Source organism: Cavia porcellus, unplaced genomic scaffold (assembly GCF_034190915.1).
Source record: "Cavia porcellus strain 051 isolate PalLab524CR breed Dunkin Hartley unplaced genomic scaffold, mCavPor4.1 scaffold_9, whole genome shotgun sequence".
Classification (NCBI taxonomy): Eukaryota; Metazoa; Chordata; class Mammalia; order Rodentia; family Caviidae; genus Cavia; species Cavia porcellus.
The window spans coordinates 60,374,230-60,394,683 of NW_026947492.1; the positions used below are offsets into that span (position 1 = coordinate 60,374,230).

A 20,454-nucleotide genomic window follows, 5' to 3' on the forward strand; every position below is an offset into this window, starting at 1 on the left:
ATTTGTAATTAGTGCTTAAGGTAATTTAATCAAATTATTATTTAACAGTTAGGTTTTAAAGTTTTACTATTGTTGCTGGTTTTGGGATGCTAGAGTCTCTCTCTAGATGTGGTTTCTAAGTTCTTTCCTAAACAAAGAATTGGTCAAGACAAGCACAAAATATAGTGAGGTTTTACATTAAAGCTATGAAGAGAAACATTTCTGCAAGTACTTAAAGTACATTCTACAGATGAGAACAAACTACTGTGAAAGAGAAAGCACAGTGGTTAGGAGTTCAGTGATGGCCATCTTTTATATCTTCTGCTCCTTAGGTTGATGTCAGGTCTAGGCCATCCTATCAAAACCAGCTTGGGTTCTCAAAAGAACCCAACTGTTCCGTGTAGAAGGCTTTGGAAACTGTTCTGTGTATGTGCCCTGCAACTTTATAATTGGTAGATCTCACATCCACTTTCCAGCCAGTTTGCTAAACCCTAATCTCCTGTTTCAATGTGAGTTTAAGATGTTGAACACTAAACTTGATCTAATAGCATTAAGTATTTCTCTCAAACCCAAATCCCCCCTGGACCAGTGGATGGCAAACTTTTAAGAGCTTTCAATGATGACAAAGACCCTGTTGTAGTACATGTCATAGGTTTACCATGAATGTTCCAGTTTTTAAGCAATCTAATAAAACTGCAAAAATAAATAGATCTAGTACTTTAAATGTTTATATAACCATTACAAACTATTTTAAGAGGTAAATGGGCAATTCTTTAAACTTCATTTTTTAAAATCATTTTGGGAATCTCAGTGTTGACCCAAGACATGACTATTTGAAACCTTTGTGAAAATGAAGTTAAGCAAACAGATTGACCTATCTACTAACAAAACAAAGAGGTGCCCTAAAATAGTTGGCCAAATTCAGCACCCAATAGAATAAATAGAACCAACAGGGTTAAACTTGGGAGTTAAATCAGATTTGTCATTTAAATATTTAAGTTTCTAAATTTTCACTTTGGGAAAACTCCTTCAGCTACACTTTGAGGATAAGTTGAAGGTGTTTGAAAGCCTAAGACATGCAATGACAGGCAATGGAGCTGGAGTCAGTGGCGATGCTGTGCACGCTGGCTACTCCACCTTAAAGCTACTGTGTACTATCACACCATCAACTATCACGGTAATGCTTCCCTGCTCCCCTTAACAGGTAAGGATGTTCAAATGACAATATGTAAAAGCACAAAGGATTACGTTTGAAGTTTTCTGAAGTGAAAGTTCTTACAATAAGAAATTGTCTTGAATTCATCTTGTAAAAGAAATTGCACACAAACTGTATATTGAGATGATAATCATGTTTCCTTAACAAAACACCAGTAGTCACCAGAATTAAGCTCTTTAGTCATCACTTTTGGCTCTAAGAGTGTCAGAAGTTTTCACAGTACGCAGTATTTCTAGTAGGTGGCATCTCTGAGCTAAGACACACTCAGATCACGCTGAGCCTCGGCACCTTGGAGGCCTGGAAAAGTGGCAGTCATAGTGAAATCACCCCAGGGACAGAGGGCAAACACAAGTGAAAAAAGAGCTTTATATCACAGCTTGTCTTTAGGCTCAGGCTTTGATTTTAGGATATCCAGACAGGACCACAGAAAACCTCATTTTAAAAAAATACTGTGACTAATAGGAAAGCAGACCAGCACAAAGAACACTTACTTAGCATGAATGTTCAGCAGGTTTTGAATGCTGTGAAACCCATAGAGGGATGCAAAAATCTTCTCTGTACATCTTACTTACCTCTAAAAAGCCAAGACTTTTTGACTCATTCATTTATCATCTTCCTTGCTCTTTACTCTGTCCTGGGCCCTCTGCTGGCTATAGATGACGAAGAGACGAATCATACAGTCCTTACCTTCAATAATTCAAAATGTGATAGAAAAAGCATCTGTTTATAGATAAATCATTGTGATTCAAGGTAAAAAGCACGAGAAGTCAGACAGATGTGGCCCTCAAGAAGATTGAGCCCAACAGAGATCCAAGAGGGCACAGCACTAATAATGGTACACAGCAGACTATGAAAAGAATAAAGGCTCTGGCAGCACAGATATAGATGACACAATGTCTGTGAATAATGCAATGGGGAAAACTTACAGCCTACTGGGGAAGAGTAAGCAGCTGAATCTGGCCAAAGCAGGGGTATCAGATCTACTGCCTCAGGCTGACCTCAAGAGTGAAGAATCTCTTACCTATGCCACACCTGCTGGAGGCTCCTTCTCTGATGCCCTCTTCCCACAGTGGAAGGCCGTATGTGCTGAATGGGGTCCATTGTAAGAGTCCAAAAGAGAGGGCAGGAGACTTTTGAGGACAAAGGACAACTCATACCTAAAGATAAAAGCCTCCTTTTTGTTTTTCTCTTATTCTTCACAGCTATTACCACCTTCTCTAACTTTTCCACACTATCAACCTGAGGGTGGTGAAAATGGACTTGGTGAGTGTCTCATCAGCATGAGATTGGTCCCAAGGCCATGCAGGCTTTGGGGGCTGGCAGAGTTGGAGTGTCTACACCTCGTTAGTCACTTGGAATATGGATGCATTAAGTTAGCTTGAAGGTACAGGGTTGGTACGGACCTCATCTGCAAACCTATGAGGTCTTCTCCCTTCTTATGGGTTTTAGGGAACAGCTCTAAGCTACTGTCATTTCTACTTCACAGCAGCTACCACCCACCGTCTCTCTAGCGTTGGCCTCATATCTGTGCCAAGTTCTCTCTTTGCCTAAAGGTTCCAGGACTCAAAGGTGCTATATTTTCATCACAGCCACCATTACCCATCTTCTTCTTGTCTCTAGTCCAGTCTGGATTTCATAGGTCCCCACTTTTTTTTTGTGATTTATGAAATAAGCACATAGTCTCTTTCCCAGTTAATGGTTCTACTGCTAGTTACTGAAAAACAAACAGGAGGCAAGGGGGAAGGAATGAGAGAGGGCAACACAGAAGTGGGTCATTTGTGAGTACTGTATTAGACATCTCTGGCTCACACATGCATGTGCCCAAGGTCCCTTCCTCAACTACCTTCTCACCTTATCCTAAAGACATCTTGATAGTCTCACTCTTTTCACCCTTTATCCCTGATTATAACCTCAGCCAACTTCCTATTCCTGTCTAGTTAGGGTATAGTGCTCAAGAAAGTTTTACTGACCATGAGGTTTCTACCTCTCAGGAGGGGATACTCTTTTCATTCTCACTTCTTCCCCAATAAGGAACCAAACCAACCCAACCTACTCCTAACCCCTGCTGCTCTTCACTTGCTAAGTCTTCTCTGACAATGGGCTTCATATAAAAAAGTATTCATGTGTTCTTTTATCCAAAAACTAGAATGCCCTGTATGTCACACTAAATATATTCTTTAGTAAACAATGGTGATCCACAATTTTGAATCCAGAAAGAGTAGCAGAATGTGCCCTGCATTATGTACAGCCACTCAAGAAATAGTGAAACAACTTTGTTTAAGAAAGTTACTTTGGCAAAAGTATCAGAAGCTAGGGGAATTTTTTAAGCCACTCTAAGCCACACTCGTAAATATGCTACAAGTACAGTTAATCTCTATTTTCAGTCTATGGAACTATTTCACTAGTGTAACTGCAACCCCAGCCTTGAGCTACATTCCGTGACAAAGCTTTCTATCTAGAGTCACTATCCGTACTAAATATATTTAACTGATACCAACTTAAGGCATCAACTTCCTAAATTAGGGACAGCAATGACAACAAAAATAAATTGCTCACGATAGAATTCTTATCACAATAGCAACCTGCCCCCATGTGAGCACCCAGCACTGGCCTCAAATCTGTCAGATGGAGATGCTTCCTTACTTCACGTGTAGTGATTCCAGTGCATCCAATCGTACAGACCCAGTTCAGAGGTCTGGCAGTCCAAACACCTTCCTAATGGTGAAGACCAATTCCATGGGTAAGAAATAGCTGGGCTATTCTGAGTAAAACAAACTTGGGGGAAACCAAGCAGTTTGGACAGACAACTGTATGTGCGCTGAAAATGCAAATAAAGCAGTGACATTAGGAGCTACCATCACCCCACCTTAGAGCCCAACATCTATAAACTATCCACCAGCAGTATTTTCCCTTCAAATTTTATCCCATCTCTAGCTCCATAAACTGTGAGCTCCTAGCATGCAAATACCATGGGGAGTTTTGTCCATTTTTTCCATTTTGTCTTAAAGATTGGGTCTAATTTATGTTTCCAAGGCTGGCCTTGAACTCCTAGACTCCAGAGATCCTCTTCCTCAGGCTCCCAAGTTGCTAGATTATAGCTAAACAGTACCATGCCCATCTTGTCCAAAGTTTTACAGTCCTAACCTATGTCTTTTTTCCCAACAGAGACCATCCTTAATGGTTAAGTAAATTTCAGGCTCATCATTCATAGAGGTACTGGCATCAGAAGCAACAATCACTATTGTCAAGGCCTGCTGGCATTGAGTTTTTCATTTTTCTTCCTAGGAAATGTTGTTTTTTTGAAGAGGAAAGGGTGAGCTGAGCTGCAAAGCTGGAGAAAGTGACTTTACAACTCTGCTGTTTTGTTCAATTTCTCTTAGACAGAAAGCCTGCAGAGCTCAATGGAGGATTAGAAGGGAAAGGACTGTTTTATTATTAAAAAAAGAACAAACTATCCAGCTCTTGCCTTGACACCTGTTTGTAACTTCATATCTAGATGAGGAGTCATTTGAAAAGAAATGTCCTCTGATTTCCATATGACAATCAGAATATGCAGCAGGACTTCCTGAGCATGGAACATATACACACTCTGCCTTCCCCAATAACAGGAAGACAAGAAATCACAAAACCACTCTTATTTTACAGATGGAGTCTGAGACCCAGAAAGTTCCTGTGATAGGTCCAAGGTCTAAAGCAGGTCAATGACAGAGCCAGGATAATATCATGGTTCCCCAACTCCCAGTTCAATGATATTTATGATTCAATAGCTGTGACAAATTTTTTATTGTGCTCTTTGAACAAGTGACAAATGTTAGGAAACAAAACATTAAATTTTTGCATTCTCTATAGACATCAGTAACCTGCTATCTTTTCTATGGAAAGTTGGGTCCCTCAGCCAGTTATTTAATCTTGAATTGGCTCAAGTTCATATGAAGGCTGGTCAGTCACCCTTCACAGAGCTCAGGATCTCTTGGTCTGTAAATAGGCGGAAAGCAATCTGCTCATATTGATACTTGGTCCCACACTCAAACAAACATCCAAACAAGCCTTCTTGCCCCACAGCAGCCAGATCAGAGTAGCCAGAAGGCCCACAGTATACGACCCAGGGGTGAGACCAACAGTTAGTATCCAGGGGATTCTGGTTGAGGTAGATGCCAAGGTCAACTCTCCTTTTCTTATTGGTTGGGTGTGAGTATAAGAGCCATGTTTCTGATGGTGTTCCAGCTCCTTCCTCCAGTTTCAATGAACTGTCCAGCAGAGGGTTCTGCTCAATGGAAGGAGCATTTTTGTCACTAAAGTTCTGACTTCTATTTGGTATCACCAGGGGTCGGAAACTCACTACACTGCCTTGGCAGCCATGTGGGGGCTCACAAAGCTGTCGGCTCAGGGCCTGTGCCTCAAAGTATTCACCACAATCACTGCTAAGAGCCTCTGCCCGACACCTGTTTGGTGTCCGAGCACTGCAATAGAGCACAGAGTGACCAGCTGTCTTGGTCACTTCTGCCACTTGGCACTCCACTGTTGTCAGGGACTGAATGAGCCTGCCATGGTGCCATGTGACCCCTAAGTCATCACTGTAGATCATCAGAGAATGGGGTCTGACCATGCATGCCAGCGAGAAGCAAAAGAGCCGATGAGAGAAGCAGTAGGCATACGCAGGGATGACCAGCCTCCCCGACTTCAGCTGGATGCCATGCCCAGGGCCCACAGCAAATGTGGCCCAGTGCTTTATCTCTGGACCAATGACCTCCTCAGTCAAGTCTCTCACTTCACTCCACGAGCGCCCAACATCCTGACTGCAGATGAGGCAAAGGCGGGCAGCATTCCTGCCTGTCCTAATTTGGTGACGCTCAGTGACATGGTCCAGGACACAGATGAAAAACAGGTACACACAGCCATTCTTCTGCTCCCACACAGGACAGGGGTTCATGGTCCGATGCCCAGGTAACGTGGCTTCCATCAGTGGCTTCATGGGTTCCCACTAGACAAGAGAAAGAGAGAGGAGAATAAAGAAAGGGAGATAAAGAAAGGGAGTGAGCTTCTAATAGGAAGACATGAGCTTCATTAAAAGCATTCGTATTTTTCATAGACAAATGATACTAATAACTATAAAATTATAAAGCTCAAGTATTCACCAAATTTTCAAATATTACATACTCATTTATGAAGCTGGAAAGAGGCAAGACTACCTACTGCACATGCTGCCCCTCTATCTAGAATGTTCTTCCTCACTTTACCCAAACTTCCAAATCATCCACTAACACATAACTCTAAATTCATCTCTTTGTGAAGCCTTTCATGAAACCCTGTGTCTTTCCCTAATAAGGTATAGCAATTATATAACACTGCAATTAAGGGGGATAACTGTCCCTCTTAAGACTATGACCCTTTTGAAGGCAGAAACCAAATTGCATAGTATCTCCACTGCATGCTACATGATAGTAGCCAAATAAAACTTTATAAAAAGAAAGATAAAGAAATGCAAGGCAGGCAAATTAAGTTTTAGGTCAATACAGGGAAACTGAAGACAAAGATTTTTTCCTTCCTGTGCTAGCCTTGTGAAACAATTAAAAGCAGTGCTATTAAAAGTGCAAACACATAGTCAGAGATACCCAGCTCTTTATCACTACTTCAAGAGAACGGGTGGATTATATAATCTTATTCTACTTCAATTTCTTAATCAGTTAAATGGAATATTTAACTCATTTTGGATATATACACTTTGGAAGTCCATTTGAGGCCTCCAAGTAGTGATATCAAGTGAACAACTGGGTACAACTGGTTTGGAATACAGAGGAGAAATCTCATTGGAGTCAGAAATCTGTAAGTTACTGTTATTGGGCCAATGAATGGCCATCATTGGTCCATTAACATCATTACAGAGAAGTTGTTGTAAAGATACAATTAGATAATGTCTAGCCAGACATATTACAAAGACAGGCCTAATCTCCTTAATATAGTTTTTATGTTTCTTTTTTCTTAGTTATCATTCTCTCTTTTTCTTTAATATATTTTAAAAACAATTGAATAAACTGGGCAAAGGCAAGACCAGACAACACACAAAAAATAAATAAAAAGAAAAAAAAACACCAAAAAAGAAAAACCCACCTCACACATTTAAAACTTCAGGTTAAACAGGCTCAGCATTTAATTTGCAAAACCATAAAGTTTGATAATATTCTGTAAGAAAAATATGGAAAAACAGGCAACCTCATATATATACAGTGGTGCGCTGGTTCATGTTTGTAAACAACTTGGTTCACAAGCAGAAGCATTTGGAAAAATTTTGATTTTGTTTGTGAACTTGCATCAGGTAATGAATACAACCATGGCCACCTTTGCTGCATGAATACAAATGTGGCCATCTTTTCCAGAATTGTAGAATGAGCTAAGTAAATGAACCAAGGTACCACTGTGTATATAGTTGGAGTGCAAATAGGTAAATCCTTATGTAGGACAAGTCAAAATTACAGATACATTTATCCTTTCCTAGCATGCCCAATTCAGGAAATTTAACCTAAAATGTATCTGCTCATCAATTTATATAAGAATATTCATTGGTGAGCTAAATAAACCTCTTTTCTTTATAATGTAAAAAAATTAACTATAGCTTTTCTTATAACGGTAAAATATCACAAACATCTCAAATACTCATCAGCAGGAGACTGGTTAAGAAATATACAGTGCATCAGTAGAGAAGTTGGGGAGGGGGCTTTTTACCACTGCTATTGATAAAGAAAGATTGCCAAAAAATATTGTTAAATGAACAAACCAAAATACAGAACACTGTATGTACTATGCAACTTTTGCATATGAAATGAAGAAAAAGACTTTTGGTTCCAGTACACTAAGTAATTGGACACGACCCATTTGCTCACAACTAGAAAAGATAGACAAAATATAAAAACAAAACCAAAAGCATCTGTTTGAAAGGATCAAAGAAAAAATAAGGCAATGGTAAATTACAGGCTAAGAACTGAAAGTTCATTGAAGACCTAGGTACTTCATGTCTCTGCATTCAGGATTATTCCTATTATTCTCAAAAATGTAATTGAAAGGCGGATCAGGGCAAAATCCTAGCAGTAAGAATGAAACTGAAACAAATCAATCCTCATGATCACCACTCTAGAAAACTGGCTGACATTATATTTTGAAGTGAAATATAGATGTACCATATGACCCAGTAATTCCACTCCTGGAGCCATACCTAATAAAAACACATGCCCACAATACTAAAAAACATACACAAGAATATTCATAGCAGTGTTATGTATACTTGTAATATCTAACTCGACACTAGAATGTATCATTTAATTTTGCTATATTCAGACAATGTAATAACATGTAATAATGAAAATGAGTAAACTACAACTGCATGTAACAATCTGGATCAATCTCAAGAATATAATATTGGACAAGACATAAAAAATACAGATTAGGTGGCCATGGCAGTGCATACCTATAATCCCAGCACTCAGGAAGGCTGAAGTGGGAGGTCACAAGTGCTAACTCAGCCTAAGCAATTTAGCAAGTTACCACAGTCTCAAAAATAAAACATGTAGGCCAGATGTGGTGATGCATGCCTGTAATCCCAGCCCTTGGGAGGCTGAGACAGGATGATCACCAGGAGTTTGAAGACAGGCTGAGCTACAAAGTGAGTTCAAGGCAAGCCTAAACTACAGGAAAAGACCCTGTCTCAAAACAAAAAAGGCATTAAGATGTGTTACATGTGTGTTCTAACTCCCCACAAGGAATGTAAACATTATGTACAATAAATGTGTACTAAAAAACAAATCAAAAAATACCAAAACAGGTCTAGATTTGATCTTTAAACTCTTAAAACAAGTTGGCAGGATGCCAAAGAAACATACAAATTACAATATTGAAATGTCTGCAGAAGAAACAGCTGTGGCTATCAAGGGCAGTTTCCCCTAGTGGTATTTTTAGGACAAAGATGTTAATGTAGAGTCTTTCAAAACTAAACCTCAGTATTCAGGTTTAATTGAAGTGTTGACACTTTGCAACAAATAAGTGGGTACTTAGTTTCTAAAAGGTTAACGAACTGCCCCAGTAACTCTAAGACAGACGCCTACAGGGATCTGCACTGTGACTGCAGCTATTCCAAAGATGAAGATATTCAGGTCAGGGAATGACGTCCCTTCGGGCCAGATTACCAACTACAGAGCCTTCTTAAAACAGTCCTTGTTTTCACAGGTGCAAAAGAGACAAGGCCTCAAACTTAGTTTTATATGAAGGAGTGATAATAAATGATTCTGTTGAACAGTTTCCAGCTTCTCTCTCTCCCCTTCTGACTCTAATTGGTGTAATGTATTATAAAAGAGCTCTGTTATAATTCACCTGAAAAGTGCTATAATACTCCCTAGGGAAAGTTCTGACCAGTCTATTTATAGATATAAACCTAAAACTATAAAAAGAGTTATTATAATTCAACACAGCCAATACACCTAAGTACACTCTGATTTAAAAGTGATTGCTTTATACGCTATGTTTTCTTGTTTGTTAATCTGTTTTTATTAATAAGTGGCTAAAATACCTGCAGCTGCTTCATTGAAGATTTTGAGGTCATATCAATTTCATTTTTCCTTTTTATTTTTGTCCTTATAAACTTCTGACTCTTTTGAGATTTTCCATAGAAAATCAGTTGTACAGGATTTTGAGCGAGTCAAACTCACCTAAAAAATTAGAAAGTTAAAAAAAACCTGCTAGACTCAAGGTTTAAATGAGATGTACAGGTTAAAAAACCTTAATGTTTGATAACATAAAGGTTATATATGACTAGGCTAATGTGTATTAAATTTCAGATTTATGTTCTATTTTAATTGGCTTATACAGAAATAGACACTCATGATAGTGTGCTAGCCTTAATGTTTTTTGTTCGCATGGCTGTGAACAAAAAGAGTAAACTAATTTAAATTGGTTGTTGTTGGGTGTGGTAACATATATCTGCAACCCTAGTTCTCAGGAGGCTGAGGCAGGAGGATCACCTGGAATTTGAGACCAGCCTGTACTACACAGTGAGTTCAAGGCCACTCTAAATTACACAGCAAGACCTCGTCTCAAAAACATTAAATTAGTTGATAAGAGAAGATTAAAAATGTCATTTTAAAACTTACTAACATTATTTTGTCCAGGTTGTTAGAGAATGAAGATAAAATTTTTAAAAACTGATTTTGTAAGTACAATGCCTATTGTTTTCTGTGTATAATAACTTGAGAGTTTTCCTAGGTTAAAGATAACATATACAACTTAAAAGTGTTAACTTCTATGCTTTTGTTCTCATGAGACATCAAAAGTAACTGTTAAATAAGTAAGTGAGGGCCCTTATGCCTAAGGAACTACTGGAGAAAATTCCCCTTGGTGGCTGAAAAAGCACTTGCCTGAACCAGTTTGCTTAAGTGTTCTCCACTGAAGGGTACCTTCTGCAGTTTTTCTCCAGAGCTGTATTGAGCTCCACCCCAACAAGTGTTATTAAAAATTATTATATATACATTTATATGTATAATTACATTGGCAATAATTAGGACTTAAGCTTTCTATGTCTAAAACAATAAGATTTTCTTAAGATATTAAAATGCTTCTGGTTACTTAATCGAGTTTTAAAAGTTAAAGATTATTTAAACATAGATTTGTAAAATGTTTTCAATAATCAACATGTACCTGGTTAAATGACCATTTATCTTATGATACAATCTATATATCTGGAACTAGACATATATAATATGTATACATGTACATATACAAAATAAATGAATTTTAAGCTTTAAAGTTTATAAGATTCAGCTATACAAATGTGCTGCTATAAACATGGGCGCACATGTATTGCTGTGGTATAATGCTTTTAATTCTTTTGAGAAAACACCAAGAATAGATGGGCCAATGGGACTTCTACTACTCTGCCATAGAGAAGGATAAACTTGAGACATTTATTACTAAATAGATGGACCTTGACATATTCTTAAGTGAAATAAATTGAACACACGTGAATATCACATCGTCTTACTAATGTGAGAAACTGAAGGTATAAATAAGAACTAAACTGTACAAGAGATATGGTGAAATGGAAGAGATGCTCAAAAGGAATGGGGAACTAGGGAGGAGGGAGAGAGAAAGGAAGAGAAAAGGAAAAAAACAAGAAAATGAAAAAAGGGGAGAGGGGACGGGAAAGGAGGTGAAGAGAGGGGAGAAAAGGGCAAGCCTCCCACTGTCTGTGATAGTAAGGCAACATGACCAAAGGTAACACTTGTCTAACAGATAAGGAAACAGCTAGAACTCTAAGCTCTGCTGGGCTACAAGGGTAGACCTGTAGGGAGGCCTTTGGCAAGCAGGAGTCTGGTCTTCAAAAGACACAAACACTCGGTGCAATTGAAATAGAAGAACAGAGACTTAAAATTCCAAAAAGTTAAAAAAAAAACTCCTATAGGGAAATATGAGCCAGTGTCATCAAAAGCAAGTGTAGAGATTTCTGGAAAAAAAAACCACATGTTCAGCAGAATAACATTTGTACCGTAACAGAACAAGGCAAGTGTTATGGATATAAAGATTCAATGGTGAGATTTCAGGTATCTGTAGGTAGAAAAGCAGAGTGGACTGGGGATTACCTATTATAAAAAGATGGACAGATACACAGCTATATATATTTTTATAAGACTCTCAAGTCATTGTCTCATTGGATCTTTACTTCAACCAGCTCTGGAAATAAAGCAGGTAACAAAAAGAAATATGAGGTCTAAAATAACTCTGTAGCTTCCAGGCCCAAAGAGCAGCAACCACCTTTTTCCCACCAAAATTTCAATAAAAATGGGCCACATAAGGGCAAGTGGCAGATCCCAGTTCCATCACATACTACTTATATGCCCAAAGCAAGTCACTTTAATTATCTGGCCCAATTTCTCCTGCAAGGAGATGATAATATGTACCTCATATAAAGCACTTTGTAGTATTAAGAGTATGGTTGTTTCTGTTACTTCCTCTTTGTTATCTACTAAATGTGGTCTTAAAACAAGTTACCTTCCAGAGCACCATGATAAGTCTGAGACTGAGTTTGAAGGCTACCTATTTCTACTGCTGTATTATAATTGCACAACCTTGGGCAAACAGCGACCTCTTTGATCCTCAGTTTCCTCACAGGAAAGATGTGACTGACAACAGTACTTATGATACAGAATGGCTGTGAAGATTCAATGTGCACTGGCATATAACATTTAGTGAGAGTGTGTTTTCGCTGTTTTTCCTCCGCTCCCACCCAAGGCTTTTCCAGCATAGATAGGAAAAGTGCACAAAGAACTATAAAGACAAAGTGAGGTCCAGGCCAAGATCTGGGATGAATCACCTGTACTGAGTGTCCAGTCCTCAACCCTCGCCTCAGCACCAGGTGGAGAGCATCCTCATCCCTGCCTGTGGAACGCTTCTCTGCAAAGGCCAGGAAGGTGCGGGTAGGGGGCACATACAGTAGGGCTGGGATCCGGTAAGTAACCCCATTCCTGTCTTCCTGCTGGAACAGAGGGCTGTTGAAGGAGCACGATGTCACCTCTTCCATGACTTCTGCAAGACAGGAGGCAGCTCAGTGTGTACCCATACCCAAGTGCTGGCCTGCAAGCAAGTTCTCTATCATTCCATGTCTGAAGGGCACAAGAGAAACATAGATGTACTCAAATGTTAATTTTTCCATACAAAGGGAATATCATAGTCTCAACAGCTATCTGAAGTCTCATTTAACAACACTAGCCTCCAGACTCTGGAAAAATACACAGCCTGTGTCAAGTGTGCACCTCTGCAGAGAGGTCCTGCACATGCTCTGCTTAGCATCCAGGGGTCAGGAGGTAATCTTCTCCTCCTAGTCTAACCTATCAGAGACTGTACATCCAACAGAAGATTTAGATTTTCAACAAATCTAGTTTCATGCAGAGATCTCTGCTCCAAGTAGATGTGGACCTGCAGCTTCTCTTGTATGAAAGCAAGCTTGCTGTGACAGCAAGCTTACTGAAGCCCAACCTTCTAGGCAAGACCAGCAAACATCTAGGGCAGGTAGGGACAGATCAAGGGTTGAACTACTCTGGTTTTCAGTTTGTTTTTGGTTTCCAGGCCACTAAGTAGCAAAACTTGCATCAAGTACCAGGTGTCCAAAATTCCACCTTGAGTCTTTTTGCAAACACAGATTCCTTCTGTAATAGCTGGAGATTTCTTACAATCCTAATGCAGGGTTAATGTTTACGGCTCGAAGGAAGCAGTTAAAAATAGAATAACTAAGAATACTCTCTGTGTCATCTACCCAGTGGATGGCTCTCCGTCAACACTCCAAAGCATGTCTAAGTTCAAATGGTGCCCCTCACCTACTCCACTGGCCCAGAGCCCCGCTGGTGGGGAGGTCTCCCAGCCCCGCTCACCTGCGCGGGCCTCCGGGTCCCCAGCGTCCCTTGTGTCCCTCAAGGCTGATCTAGGCACGAGGCCCTGTTCCACGGGGAGCGGGGTGAGTCCTCGGGTCTCGGGCACCGACGCCCCGCAGAATAATCGGCACCAGAGTTGGGGAGACCGAGACAGCCGAGAGGAACAGGAAGAGATGTTCACCGAACACACGTAGGCAAACCCCGAGAAGTCAATTCCGTACAGCTGGCCTCAAAGTAGCAAAGACACCCGGGACAGATCACGTCGGGGAGCAGGTGGCAGGAACAGCTGACAGCTCACCTACTGGGACCTGAAACCAACCTCTGGCCACCAGGCGGGGCCTTCTGCCCAGATATTCGCCTCGGCCTCAGCCCCGCCCCCTCCTCCTCCTCCGCCCCTGCCGCGCGGTCTCCGGGCTCAGGTTCCCAAAGCCAAACTCTTCTTTGATTCGTTGGCCTGTTAGCAGGTATCACCGCCTAAAACTTCCCTGGATAAACTGGGAATGGAGCAAAAGTTCCGGGGGCTCTAAAAGGACTGCAAAAAGGATCGATAACCCTTGTGCTTTGGGCACCTCTGTTGCTAAATGAATAAATTTTTTGAAAATAAAAATTATATTTATAAACTTTCACCGAGTCCATTGTCTGTGTCACAGTCATGACAACTAAGAAGCATGAGAAATAAGAAGTCAAGACCTCCACCTAAGAAAGCCCAGACAGCTCCTAGAAGAGGTGGCATGGAAATTTTTAAAAATGAAAGATAGATAATAGGAAACAGATAAGACTTTTTTTTTGCAAATGGGAAGGAGACCAATATGTAGATGGAGAGAGTAGGGAGAGAGGAGAGTGAAAGGATTGTAAGAATTTAAATGTTGTGTATGTTTACCAACTCCCCACAATGAATGTAATATTTACTACAGATATGTACTAATAAAAATAAAATTTAAATTAAACAAGGATACGATCAGAAACTAACTCAGTACCAATGAGCCCCCCAAATGCTATTTTCTCCTAAAATGAACCACAATTCAGTAAGAAAATAACCGATTTCACATGTTAGACTAAACGGAGGCGCAACTGAGACCACTGAGGCAGGTAAAAGTCGAAGCAGTGTGCCAGGATTTTATTGCCAACGGCGAAGTCAGGCCAATGGCGAAAAGACCGTTGGTCCTGAGCAAGGGGTGAAGGCATGTTTTTATATAGAAGCTTAGGTAAGGGAGGGAGGTATTGGGGGGTTGCTGCTCAGAGTTTGCAAAATTTTGGGTCGCTGAATAGGAGGACTACAGCAAGGTGATAGGGTTGATACAGGAGGTGCTGGCAGGCACAGCATGTCTCTTGTGGTTTTTCGTGGAACCAGCTCATTGCAGGTTGAGCTGTGTAGGGACAGGTGCTGGCTTCCTGTTGAACGCCATGCCCCTGTTGATGCGAATAGCAGACCTGTTTGGGGGAGTTTGTCTCTCCTAGTTGGGCAACGTTCTAGTTCAGAGACCTGACAACATCTAGGGAAGAAATAATATCTTGTCCTATCAGAAAACAAGGAATCTGTGAAAGAATATTTGGGTCATGTCACAAGAGCCAACTTGAAGATGATCCCATTGGCCAAATATGAAAAATTTTAAGCCTCAGAAAGAAAAATTGCTGGAAAAAGTTAAACGAACTGTTAAAATTCATGGGTTTATATTGACATATGGAGAGGGCAAATCTCTTAGGTTACTCAGAGATTGCCATGGAAACAATTGAGCTTCTGTTCTAACTTCCCTATACATAGTATATTTCAGGGTAACTAAATAGTTGACAGGGAAGAGTTCCCTTTTATAAAACAAACAACTAAAATGTGCAATAAAAATTGTACAGCCTGCACTCAGAAATCTTGTCAAAAAATCAAATTTGAAACTGGGTGTAGTGGATACGCCTGTAATCTGGATACTTGGGAGGCTGAGGCACCAGGATTGCTGCTATTTGGAGGCCAGTGTGAAGCAAGACCCTGTTTAACAAAAAACAAACAAACAAAAAAGAATCAAAACCCGAAACAGCAGATGTTAAATGACATCATCCAGATACAATCAGCCAAATCTATAACCTCAGAAGTTCTAAAAGAAAAATGATGTGGCTTGTTAACAAATGGCAAGAAAAAAAAAAAGAGGCAGGAAAATTTACAGATTAGAACTAAAAACAAGTAAAAGAAACATTGTGAGCCTTGATTAGATCCTAGTTTGAATAAATCAGCTTTATAAAGACACTGAGGCAAGCAATGCAATTTTATACAGATATGATATTAGGTGATATTCAACAGTTGTTTATTTTTTGGGAATAATAATGGCATTATGTTTTAAGAAAATATTCTCAACTAACAAAGAATGCCAAGTCCCCAGATCTGTACTAGATTATAACCCATAGAATGAAATAAAAACCATACCCATATGCTATAATGATTGAATAAATAAATTAAGGATGCATAAGTTTTCCAAAAAATAGAATTCCAATTAATAAATGTAGGAGGAAATAGAAAACACCATTAGCCTTCTTTTAAATGTTGGCAAAAGGACTTCATCCTAATAAGATGATGCAGAACATATAATTAATATTTCTAAAGTACCAAAATGATTCATAGTCATTCTTTCAATGCTTCATTTTTAATCTGAGGCTCTGTCATCAGGATGAGTCAATTCTGCCTCCCTGGTGTAATGGCACCAGGACACATTTCAATGAAGGCATGTGACCACAGTTGTAAGGAGGTTTCTAGGGCAATCGCCAGCTGTCGTGACCTGCAGGCATTGTCTCAGCTGCAGCAGCTATCTCACCCAAGGTCATGCCCCTTCACAGGTTGGCAATGTTAATGGTTCTTCAACACTTCAGTAACTAAGCAGTATAAAGGATAAAGTTCTGCTCACTCTGGTGGTTCACCCCAACCCATACAGAGTTAAAGTTGTCATAAGGCCTGCATCATATCTCACCTTCCTCTGAACTTGCCTGCTCTCTTTTCCACGGTGTTGGCAGTATTTTTTAATGGAAAAAATAAAACAAAAATTTGTAACAAAATAATAGGAGAGTAACAATATAGTTAACACATTGTTAACTTCAAAGTAGTTACTCAGTATACAAGATACCGGCATATCCAGAGGATATTAGCACAACCATTCTTTTCTATGACTAACTTGTATTTTTTTGTTTCCCTTCTTTCTTTTCCCCCTCCCCTCACCCTAGTTCCTCTTTCCTTTTGCAGTTTCTTCCCTTTTCACAGTATACATTTTGGATCTTACTTACTCTTTCAGTTTCTAACATCAAGAAGACAATACATACAATGTTTACACATAAGAGTCTGATTTATTTCACTTATGAATATGGTCTCAAGTTGCATCCATTTACCTAGATATGGCTCAAGTTTATCCTTCTTCAAGCCTGAGAAGTACCAAAAAGATCATATATTTTTATGCATCCCTTAGTTGATAGGCATTTGGGTTGTTTGATTGATCTAATACAAATTGTACTGCTATAAAACATAGATGCAAATATATTTCTGTGGTATGCTGTTTTTAATTTGGGGAAGATATCCAGAAAGGGAATAGCTGGGTCAAATGGGACCTCTAATCCTAAGTTTTTGAGGCGACTCCATAACTGATTTCCATAATGGTTGCACCAATCTATACTCCCACCAATAAGAGAGAATGGTTCCTTTTTACTCACAGCCCCTCTAGTATTTTTTATTGGTTGATTTCTTAATAATAGCCTTCTTTCTAAGTGAGATGGAATCTCAGCGTTGTTTTAATCTGTGTCTCACAAATGATCAATGATGTTGAATCTTTTTCATATATGTATTTGGTGTTTGTAGTTCTTCATCTGAGAAGTACGTACTCATCTCAGATGCCATTTTTTATTGGGTCTTTGAACGCCAAAGACCCAAAGACTCTTTAGCACCAAATGCCAAAACCAAAACACAGACTTCACAAGCACAGCAATGGGCTTTGCTCACACTTGCTAACATCCCATGGTCAAGCAAGTCACACAGCTGGGCTCAGCATGAAAGGGATGGAGAAGTGTCCTCCATGACAGTGGGCCCCACAGAGCCATGCTGTGCACAGGTGTGCATACTGGTTGTATTATGAAGATTACTTTGTATACTTAACATCATATATATGCTTGTCCAAGTCAGGAGACCTACAATTCACTGGTCCTCTTGAACGTTTGTATTATATCTGTAGAATAAACATGCCAAATTTCTCAACCCTCCCATTCTACTTCTAAACAAATGATGGGGGCCAGGGATTCAACACAGTGGCATAAGGGCCTACCTTGCAAGCACACAGTTCTGAATTCAATCCCCTGTACCACAAACAAAACAAAACAAAAAACCCTACAAATGATGGATGTTTACATTGTATCAGGTCTTTGACTTTGTCTTCCAACTGCAATAATACGATAGACATCCTGATACACATGTCCTTATATGTTCTTATATATTCCTTTCTATATTAGGGACCAGCAAACAAAGGTTTACAGACCAAACTCAGTCTAGTATTGATATTTTTTCCTCTTAAAAAACTTTGATACATTTTAGATATTAATGATAACATTCACCACAAAGAATTTGTACATGATATATCTTGTTTCTTTTTTTCCCCCATTCCCCTTCCCTCCCTCCAAACCCTTTTCCCCTTCTTATTCACAAAAGCTTTATTTCCATTTTTTCTGTTCTTTTTTTCTGGGCCCTGCTTTCCTTTCCCCTGCTCTCTCCACTGTTCCCATTCTCATTTGAATATTTTTTCCAACTTCCCAATATGTATTATATATTCTGGTTCTTATTTACACTTTCAGTTTCTCACACCAGAGAAACAATGCAGTGTTTAAACATTTGTGTCAGATTTATTTCGCATAAAAGAGTATGGTCTCTTGGTAAGAGCCTCTGGCATGAGCCAGGAGGAAAATCAGTGTCTCTCAAGACCCTGCCATGGTGGAACTTAGGCTGCTATACAAGAAAGCAGTTTGCCCACCCTCTTGGTAAGCGCCCTGGTGTGAGCCAGGAGGAGAATCAGTCAGCGGTTCCGTTGAGTCTGCCGTTGCTGGGGCTGAGAATCAAACATCTCCCCCATCCCCACCCCACTCTGCCCCGTTAGCAACTGGGGACAGAGGTCTGAGCATCTCTTGGGAGGATGACCATAGGTAATGTAGCAAATATGGGGGATTTCCTTCTGTCTTATTTGAAGGCAAAGATTGTTTTCATTGTTTTGTTTTGTTATGACTGTTTTGCTCTAGTCAATATTTTCAATTGGTTTTATAATGTTCTGTTTCGATTTTGCTATACCTGATTGACTGGACAACTACTGTGAAGATAACGAGATATACTATAGTACCTTTTCCTGCCATCCCACTATCCTGCTATGAAGTTCTGTACCAATTTCACTGCATTGTCTCGATTGGCTTAGTTCTGTTGTATTTTTACTACCTTCAAAATCAAATAAAAAGAAAAAAAGAGTATGGTCTCAAGGTACATCCATTTACCTAGAAATGTCTCAAGTTTATCTTAGTTTATGGCAGAGCAGTACTCCAATGTATTAAAAAATCCACATCTTTGACCACTCATTGGTTGATGTGTGCATTTGGGTAGTTTCCAAGATTCAGCAATTACAAATCGTGCCACTATAAACATGAGTGTGCAGATATTGCTGTGACACAGTGCTTTTCATTCATTCAGGAAGCTATCAAGAAAGGGAATAGTTAGGTCAAATGGCACTCTAGTCCTAGTGTTTTGAGGCCTCTTCACACTGACTTCCACAGTGCTTACACAATGGTTATACCACTGACAGTGGAGAAAAGTTTTTTCCCCACAGCCCTTCTAGCATTTGTTACTGGTTGATTTCTTGATGGTAGCCATTTTTTCTGAAGTGAGATGGAATCTCAGTGTTAATTTGCATTTCTGAAATGATCAGTGATGCTGAACATTTTTTCATATATATGAAATAATATATATTTGCTGTTTCCATTTCTTCATCTGAGAAATGTTGGGTCTTTGAATTTGGGTCTTTTGAATTTTGAGTCTTTAAATGTGCTCTTTAATTTTCTTTTCTTTCTTTCTTTCTTTTTTTTTTTTAGCTCTTTATATATTCTAGATAATAGTCCTTTGTTTGAACATCTGGAAAAAATTTTCTCCATACTGTTGCATTGTCTCTTCACTTTGTTGGCAGTCTCTTTTCACCATTAAAAGCTTTTCAATAAGATGAAATTTCAGTTGTTGATTCTTTGTGATATTTCCTGTGAGACTGGGGTTTTGTTCAGTCTTTGCCTACACCAGTATCTTCAAGAGATCCACCCATTCTCTCTTCCAGCAGATTTAGTGTTTTAATATTTAGATCTTTGACTCACATTGATTTTAGTTTCCTGCATAGTGAAATATACAAGTCTATTTTTAGTATCCTGCATGTGGAAAGCCAGTTTTTCCAGCAACATTTACTAAGGAGGCTATGCTTCTCCCAGTGAAGGTGTTTGGCTCCTTTGTCAAAGACAAGGTGGCTGAATGTGTTTGGAGTTTATTTCTGCATCTTAAAATCTGTTCCACTCACAGGTCTTTTTTTTTTTTTTTTTTTTTTTTTTTAAAGCCAGTACCATGCTGTTTTTATCAGTTCTGCTCTATTCCTTACTCATCTAGCTTTGGATTTGGATTTTCTCTAGAATCTTGAAGTGCATCATTAAGTTACTTATTTGGACTTCTGTTTTTCTGATGAGGGTATTGAAAGCTATAAACCTCCCTCTTGGGACTGCTTTCATTGTTTCCCATAGGTTCTCATAGATTGTACAGGCTTACTGTTTGATTCTAGGACCTAACTTCTACCTTTTTTGTGACCCACTGATTATTCAAGTGGGTATGAT

General features: G+C 39.4%; 1 protein-coding gene across 3 annotated transcripts; it reads right to left on the bottom strand.

The window, feature by feature from the left end:
• Positions 1-4,959: 4,959 nt before the first annotated feature.
• Positions 4,960-14,004, bottom strand: Neu3 (neuraminidase 3). 3 transcript variants are annotated; one of them, XM_003463396.5, is made up of 3 exons: positions 13,600-14,001; positions 12,546-12,757; positions 4,960-6,176 (listed from the first exon to the last, which is right to left on the bottom strand). In XM_003463396.5, exons 2-3 carry the CDS (start codon positions 12,750-12,752, stop codon positions 5,136-5,138), a joined length of 1,248 nt encoding a protein of 415 aa, XP_003463444.4. In that variant the 5' UTR covers positions 12,753-12,757; positions 13,600-14,001; the 3' UTR covers positions 4,960-5,135. The 3 variants fall into 3 exon arrangements, with proteins under 3 accessions (XP_003463444.4, XP_063112563.1, XP_063112562.1); XM_063256493.1 differs by lacking the exon at positions 12,546-12,757 and having other exon boundaries at positions 13,600-14,004; XM_063256492.1 differs by lacking the exons at positions 12,546-12,757; positions 13,600-14,001 and adding an exon at positions 9,750-9,884.
• Positions 14,005-20,454: the final 6,450 nt, after the last annotated feature.